The following is an 8280-nucleotide window of genomic DNA, read 5'->3' as shown; positions in this document are numbered from 1 at the left end:
TACCTAAATTGTTAGTTGTTGATGCATTAAAAAGATTCAAAGAATTATATATCAAATAGGATCATGAGGATGATAATTAAAGGCTGCACAAATGTTGGCAAATGTTGACTTTGGGTTTACTGTGAGTACATGTGCTGCTCCTGATGGAATCGAAGCCATTGTGGGAGAGCAAAATGGTAAATTGCACATGTATTTAGTGGAGGGAGATATTCTTGTAAATGAGTTGTTCTTGAAACAACTTTTGATTCTAAAATAAGATTTCCAACGGATTTTACATGGATCGGTTTTACCTAACTTCAAATAAGTAAAATCACAAAAATGGAAATTTTTACTTAAATGGTTAGAATGACCAAAATGGTCAAAATACTTTCTTTTTACCTATTATTCCATGGTTGACTTTCCCAAAAAATAATTTTATTCTGTTTAGCTGTTGGATATGAGTAACATTACTAAAATGGTCATTTTGACCGAAATGGTAAAATTAGATTTAAATGGTTACAATTACCAAATTGGTTAAAATGCTTCTTTTAACATGGTTGGACTAACTAAAATATTATTTTTATTTTGTTTAACTAGGTTTATATGGGAAAATGACTAATATGGTTATTTTGACCAAAACGACCAAATTGTTCATGACCAAAATTAAAGTATCTGATAAAAATGATTTCATTTTTACATATTATTATGTCATGGTTTAATTGACCAAAAAAATATTAATTTAATGTATTTTTTTGGATTTATGGGTAAAATAAAAATTTTGATGGATTGATTCAAAAGGGAGGGTCTCCACTATACAATATAACAAGTAAACTTATAAAAATATAGTAGGTGCCAATTGAGACAAAAAGACACCAAGTAAACAGTCTCCACTAGATTACTCAGCTATCAGTCGACTCAAATCAAACATTAATAAAGTTGCGAAAGGTGAGTAACAATATGATTTGATTTGTAGACAATTAGAATCCTTATTAGGGCATTTTTTGTTCGTTTTGAATTCCTGTAATAGGATACAATCGAGGCATTTTTGGAATTCCATGTGAGAAAAAATCAGAAATTGAAGATATGGTGAAGGTGCTTGAGTCTTTGAATCCAAATCCACGCCCAACTCTCGATCTTGATAAGGCTAGGTCATTCAACTTCAATCCCACCATAGTTTTTTTGTTGTTTTTTTTAAAATATCAAATGTGTGCAAAATTGGTAGTTGGGTGGATGCTGGAAGCTAATATACAGTACAATAACAATCCTGGGATCAAGAAGAACGAAATTGAGATTAGAGATTTTATCAGTTTGGGAGATTTCTTGCAAATATTTCCATGGTTTGTTGGTTTTTACCATTTATAGTAACATTTACATAAAAAGTAGTTTCCATTCATACAATGGAATGCAATGGCTAATTCCATTCCATGCAGAGACATCTTAACTTTGGATGAATCCAAGGGACATTCCAAGTCTACAATCGGCATCATACTACAACATGGCAACACAAATGCCAAATGGCACGTATCTACCTTCTCACACTGCACACGCTTCATTAAATGTAGTGGGACAATCTTGTCATATGCAATTCCCAAGGTTATACCACTCGCAACAACCGGGTACTATTGCCAACCCCCACCATATGGTAATTTGACTTTATCAAAAGTAATTGAGGATTTGTTTCTTATTCTTCGTTATTATTATTATTATTTTGTGTATCTTACTTTTTAATTGATGTTAGGTTGTTATTTGTTTCATGGAAATTGCCAATGATGTTTATCATGAACTTGAAAAGGTAACATGATTGAATGATTACACAATCATTAGATGTTCATGCACCCCATTGATTGTGACGCTCTTGATGTCTTGGATGTTGGTTATAGGCAATGTTTTCATACGGGTTTGAGATTGTTCAAACATTAATGTCGATATAGAATCATATGAACGTGTGAAGAAAGCAATGAATGGATCAAAATAGGTAAAGTTTTCATCATTAATTATGTGAAATTTTTTAGATCAATTAATTTATTGTTTAATTTGTATGCCTATATATAGTTGCATGGATGAGGTTGGCAGCTATTGAGAAAGGTGAGGCAGAGAAGATACTTCAAATAAAGAGGGCTAAATGAGAAACTGAGTCAAAGTATTTGTTTGGATTATGTGTTGCACAACAGAGACAAGCAATTGTGGATGGTTTAAGAGACAGTGTGTTAGGGTATTCAGTTAATGTTCCTGGGACAATAGCTAAAGATGTGATGGATATGGTTTTAGTGACTTGGTATTTTGACACCATGAAAGAAATCGGTGCTGCATCCAAATCATCTATAGTGTTCATCCTTCATGTTATGGCATTTTAGTATCAAAATCTTCCAATTAACGTAATTGCAGTTTCAAACTTTTCTTATTTGGGCATATTATAGTTTGAAATTTTTTATCCAGATTTAGAATTAACATGGTTTTGGTTAATGTGAAAGAATAGCAATGTCCTTTTCTATTTGTCCTAACTACTTCACTAAATTAAAAATACTATAATCAAAATCCAACCCCCGCAAAGCGTGATCCATCTCTAGTTGTTTACCTATATTTAAAAAAATACTATAATCAAAATCCAACCCCCGCAAAGTGTGATCCATCTCTAGTTGTTTACCTATATTTAAAGTGTTGTATTGTACAATTCTACAATACATAAATTGTTATGTATGACAAAAAATTATTGTGTGCAAATGATTTCCTTATAATAATATCTTACTTTAGATTTAGTACTATATGTTTCAACATTTAGTACTATATGTTTCAACAGTAATACTTTATTTGCTGATTATATTTCTCTTATTTTTCAATAAAAGTGGCAGAACAATTTGATATCAAGTTATTTGGGATAATATAAGCAATAAACAAATAAATACATATTCTTAAATAATAAGGTAATCGTTAATAAATAGTAATTAAATATTAACTTTATTTTCCTAAAGTAACATAATTCAGAATTAAAAATTTTGGTTTTTCGGGGTTAACCATCCATGACAACTCAAAAAAAAAAAAAAAAAAATAAATAAATAAATAAAAATAAATGTAACCAAACCAAAAATCTAAGTCTTTAGGTGTTTAGTTAACCAAAAAGAAAAATAAAATAAAATAAAAGAATCGGCTCTGTTAACAGAAAAATTAGTATATTCAGTCAGTTTTAGATATTTTGAACACACCTAAAAAAATATATGTACCAATATAATATAAGTAAGTGTTGATAACATTCTTATCTTTGTGTTGGTTAACATAGAACTCGTAATTCTATGTACGTTACAGTACATTCGAATAATCTAACATACATAAAATATGGTCCACCCTTGGTAGATCATCATGCTACTCAACACATTAACGGCATCCTATAGGTAGATCATTATTCTACTCAACCCATTTATGGCATCCTAATCTTAACTATTTTAATTTACGGATCTGCTACTTTTTATACTTGATTAGTCGATATAGATTTCATATTTTTTGCAAACCATACCTACTACTTCAATTTTAAGCATCTTTCTAATTTTTTTTTCTAAAAAAATCGATTTTACTGACTTAATATTGGATGTCGACGACACGTTATTGCATCAAGAAGCTGGATGTTACTTTATAAGATTGGATGTTATTCTCTCTTTTATTAAAAGTAACCAGACAAAAATATCAATTTTCATAAATTTTAAAATACAGAACTAGGCCTATTATTGGATCAAAAGTTTGGATCTTAGAGCAGGACTACCTATTTTATTTAGAGTTATTACTGTACATTTTTTTTTACCTATTTTATTTAGAGTTATTACTATACATTTTTTTTTTTAATTCATTACTTAATACCATTGGAACATATAGTTTTTTTTTGTTTTTTTTTTTATTTTGACCACTCAATAACTCAATATATATTGAGTCACTCAAATATATTTTCATAAGTTCTATATTTATCCCTTTCTATTTTAATGCTATTTTATTTTATCCTTTTTAACGATAAAATAGTATTTTTAATGTTTTTATTTTATTGTTGTTTAACATTTTTTTGCAATTTTACATATATAAATAAAGAATTGATATAATTATATTTATACGTTTGTATAAAAAGACAATTTGTGTTTAAAAAATGACTAACTAAATGAGAGTTTTTTTTTTTTCAAATATTTTGGATAAAGATATATTAGTTACTTTTAAAATAAAAATAAAAAAACTATGTAAAAAAACTTGATCATTGAAGTTGTCATTTCTTTTAATATAACGCATGAATTCACATTTATTTTAAGTCATAAGATTGGGAGATGCTCTTAAAGATGTTTACATATATATTATGCAGCTCACTTCAGCTAAAAGAGTTAGCTTCAAGATGTACTGTTTAAACAGTTATTTTTTTCATCAATATAAATTGCTTACAGAAACTAAACATGCATGGTTGAGTGTCACACCAACTACAACTACATATTTTTATGAATCGGCCAAAACATATTGTCGCACAATACATTAGCTTTTTTATGATATGACAAAAAGCCTACACAATGTTAAAACTCCATTATGTAAACCGCTTCCACTGTCAAACTAAGCATCCTCAACTTATCAGAAAACATTTTAATTCAATAACAAATAAATATTCAACCTTATCATAACGGAAATTAAATTGTTTAAAAAACAGCTCTATATTATTCTATATTCAAATATTTCATGTTTGGAACTATGAAATCATGAATCATACCTTCTTTCGTTTTCCACCAGATTTTTGGGCGCGTTTAAGTTGATTTGTCAAATGACTTACCCCTTTCCTATGCATGTTCATCTCTTTCTTACTGGAAGCTCCAGTTTTACACATTCTACACCAAAACTTGAACTTTTTTCCCGAGGCTTCTTCTTCAGGCTTCTTATCTTCAGATGAAACCATTTGAACACTTTCCGGTGACTTCTTGATGGATTTTCCGGTGTGTTCAGCTTTCAGCTCCGCCATTTTGGCCTGGTGTTTCTTTCCAGCCAGATGTTCCTCTAAACCACGCTCAGATGTTGCACTCACTTCACAAATTGCACAGCTCCATTCATTCGCTCTCTTCTTTGAATTACTTGAACAACCGGCGGCAGCTGGGGATGGTGGTGGTGGTGATTTCCGTTTGGATCCAGCCATCATCTGACCGGAGGGAGGTTTTCTCTGTGATATGAAACTAGAGATGTTACGTTCCTTAAAAATGAGTAATTGGTAGATTCATTATTTAGATATTGAAACATGTTGTAAACAAGATCCATTACGAGAGTTAAATGCTTACTGTATCAGTCGATAACCCAAGATTAATTAAAATTCAAAATATAATATAAACAAGACACAAGGGATTCAGTCACTCGGACCTCAGAAGCACTTCTAGGTTATCTAAAAATGTTTAAAGAGTTAAACCCATTTGAGACTACAACAAGAGGTCTTTCAACCTGATAACCTATCTACAAGTAGGTTAAGAAACAGCAAAACTGCAAAAGGACTATGAATAGTCTATGGAAGAAAAGTAATCTATTAAAGAAATTATAAACAATTACTGAAAAAAGGGTTTAAAGACTGGAAATTGAAACACAGTAGAGATACATCAATGATGAACACAGAGAGATTAGAAAGATCACTCACCATATGAATAAATTGCTTCTCACCAGCTTTTGCTGGAGAAGTGATAATCTCGTTAATATTAGGACGCCGCTGGAACTGATGTCCGGTGACACCGTAGTCCTCCTGGAACGGCATTGTAATTCTTCCAGCCACCGGTTCATATGCTCGACCATGCAGCAATTGTGGCTGAAGCCGATGGAGGAGATGGTGGTGGCTATCGGTATGCCCTAACATGAGCGACGATAGCGACGGATATCCGCCACCATTCTCCATTCTCCTGATTTCTTGTTCTATCATGTATTGTCTCCTTTCTTTCGCCAGTATCTCCTCCCGAATCTTGTTCTTTTCAATTTGACGGAGAATGTCATATCGACCCGGTCCTCCGACGCTGTATAACCCCCCTGGAAAACTCAGACATATCATAATTTATGTAAAAGAATAGCATTACACACCATGCAAAACCCACAACAGTCGCTGAAGAAGTAAAAAAACACCAAATCGAGTTATATCCTTCGATTCGTAGAACTTAATGATAGTTAACAACAACATCATGATAAACGAACGAACGCGTACCTTCTAGAATCTGATTTGAGAAGTTTGTGTAGACCGAAGGATATGATGATGATGAAGAAGGCGTAGGATAAAGATGATTGTGGATCTGTGAATTAAATCCACTGTATCTAGACTCCATAATGGAAGAGGCGTTGAAACAAAAAACTAGGGTTTTAGTTTGGTGAAAGGGATTTTTCAATCGGTTTTCCGGCGGTGATTTGATAAGACGAAGATATTTTCCAAAGTTAAACAGTGCTGATGTCGCGGGACTGGTTTTATCAGGTGCGGTCAAGACTATTAAATTATTATGGGCCCCATGCGTCATAGGTAAACAAGACGTGTACGTTTGCCATTAGTTGATAGGGTCCAGAATATCACGAGTCATCTTTAAGCCTATAAACTTACCTCCAAAGTTAAAAATATGGATTCCATTAAATGCAACATTCCAATTCGATAAAGATATATATATATCTGCCACTCTAATTATAGAAAAGTTGGAAAGTAAAAATACGTGAAGAATCTAATTTATTTGATTACGAAATATACGGTCAATCTCGAAAAGCATACATTTTCGTTGTGTCTTGTAAATCGTGTGAGCATGTCTTTAAAGTCCATTTTATTCTCTTGCACCGGCTCCTCCTTTTGATAGAAACCTCTCGTATTTTTCCTATATTTCTCCTCATTTGCCTTCTTGTACTCATCGTATGGTAGCCACTCTTTTTTCGGTTTCCTCCAATCATCATGAAATCTGTTGCCACTCGAATAACAAACTTGTGATTTTCGGTTCCCATTCTCGTTCAAGGTCACAATCTTTAACAAGGTGAGGCCTGCCACATCTATCACATCCTACCCAGATGGAATGGATGGATTGATCCATCTTTGTCATCCTTCGGTCCATGCTCTCCAATTTAGCCATCATTGTTGCCATATAATCGGAAACTGAGTTCACCGCCCCTCGAGTTGAGTCGTTCCTTGGGTTATGATATTCTCTAGAGTGCTTAGAAAATTCTTCAATTAGTTCCTCTATAACTGCGGGTGCTTTCTTCGTGAGTGGTCCTTAGGAGTCAAGGAGTTGCCAAGTTGTCACGTTAACTTCATCATAAAAAAATGGAGACTTCTTGCTGAATGTTTAGGTCATTGTGGGGGCAGTTCCTCAAGAAGCCCTTGTATCTTTCCCACGCCACATAAAGTAACTCGCTTTTTTGTTGTTCGAAGTTTGCAATGGCTTTTTTCAACTTGTCTACTTTTTATGGAGGGCAAAATTGATCAAAAAACTTTTCGTGCATCTTAGCCCAGGTTGTGATGGATCATGGAGGGAGTGATTTTAGCCAATCTTTTTGTCACACCCCAAAACCGAGAACGGCGGAAACGTTCTGGGGCGGAGGACGTCATGTAAAGTATCACAACACAGTATAACAGTAAACAAGCAAACAACATCATCCATTGCATTAAATATATAATTTTAATACAAGTGTGTTATGTACATATATAGACACAAAAAAGTAAATCAAAATAATAAGATGAGTCTTGAAAGCGCTCAATCTTCTCAAAAGCTGGCATCGGTACCTGTCTAATGACTGTGGAGAATACAAGTTATTTTGAAAGAGTTTATCAACATTAAGCTAGTGAGTTCATAAGTATTTTAGTGTCGGTGTTTGTTGCAAAACGTTTGAACGTGGTTTTAAGTATGAGTTTGGAAGCATTGGTGATAAAAGTATGTGAATGTTTGTAAAAGTTTGAAGCTCTCAGAAAAACCTATATTTTCTATAAAAAGTAGCATTCTACCAAGGCGTAACTGTTTTGTATGTTCGTTTATTGTAAAAGTGTGTAATTTTCCCAAGTGTAACTATCATTAACAAAATATAGTTTGTACATTAATGTTTAAGTGAAATGATCACTAAATATATGTAAAGGGTAAATTAATGTAGTACTGTAGTGTTGTATTATAGGAACTACTGTTGTACTACTACCTTAAACCGGATTTATATTAAGGTATTATGTGATTAATTGTACCATACTATCGACTAGGTAACACGACAATGTAGGTTGTAATAAGGTATGATGTTTGGCACCCGCAGACCTGCAGGTCCGGCTGTAGCTAGCAGCAAGGTGTAGGATAGTCAATCCAGTATAGATCTATACGC

The 8280-nt window shown here is 32.8% G+C and overlaps 1 protein-coding gene and 1 non-coding gene across 2 annotated transcripts; one reads left to right on the top strand and one right to left on the bottom strand.

Annotated features, from left to right (window-relative positions):
• Positions 1 to 4563: 4563 nt before the first annotated feature.
• On the bottom strand, positions 4564 to 6388 carry LOC145045386 (uncharacterized). The gene is made up of 3 exons (XM_078993725.1): positions 6158 to 6388; positions 5606 to 5985; positions 4564 to 5143 (listed from the first exon to the last, which is right to left on the bottom strand). The coding sequence occupies exons 1-3, from the start codon at positions 6273 to 6275 to the stop codon at positions 4697 to 4699; spliced, it is 945 nt and encodes a 314-aa protein (XP_078849851.1). The 5' UTR covers positions 6276 to 6388; the 3' UTR covers positions 4564 to 4696.
• Positions 6389 to 7267: 879 nt separating this feature from the next.
• On the top strand, positions 7268 to 7374 carry LOC144999264 (small nucleolar RNA R71). The gene has a single exon (XR_013660779.1). It is a non-coding gene; the product is annotated as a small nucleolar RNA R71 (small nucleolar RNA).
• The last annotated feature ends 906 nt before the right edge of the window (positions 7375 to 8280 follow it).

Source organism: Lactuca saligna, chromosome 5 (assembly GCF_052625555.1).
Source record: "Lactuca saligna cultivar CGN05327 chromosome 5, ASM5262555v1, whole genome shotgun sequence".
NCBI classification, from domain to species: Eukaryota; Viridiplantae; Streptophyta; class Magnoliopsida; order Asterales; family Asteraceae; genus Lactuca; species Lactuca saligna.
The sequence above is the reverse complement of the archived record's forward strand: the minus strand, read 5'-3'. Positions and strand labels throughout refer to the sequence as shown.

Coding starts and splice junctions, on each gene's coding strand:
- LOC145045386 (XM_078993725.1), bottom strand. CDS start 6,275: ATGGAGTCTAGATACAGTGGATTTAATTCACAGATCCACAATCATCTT. Junction 5,986..6,157: donor CTCAAATCAGATTCTAGAAG/GTACGCGTTCGT, acceptor TGAGTTTTCCAG/GGGGGTTATACAGCGTCGGA. Junction 5,144..5,605: donor AGAAGCAATTTATTCATATG/GTGAGTGATCTT, acceptor TTCATATCACAG/AGAAAACCTCCCTCCGGTCA.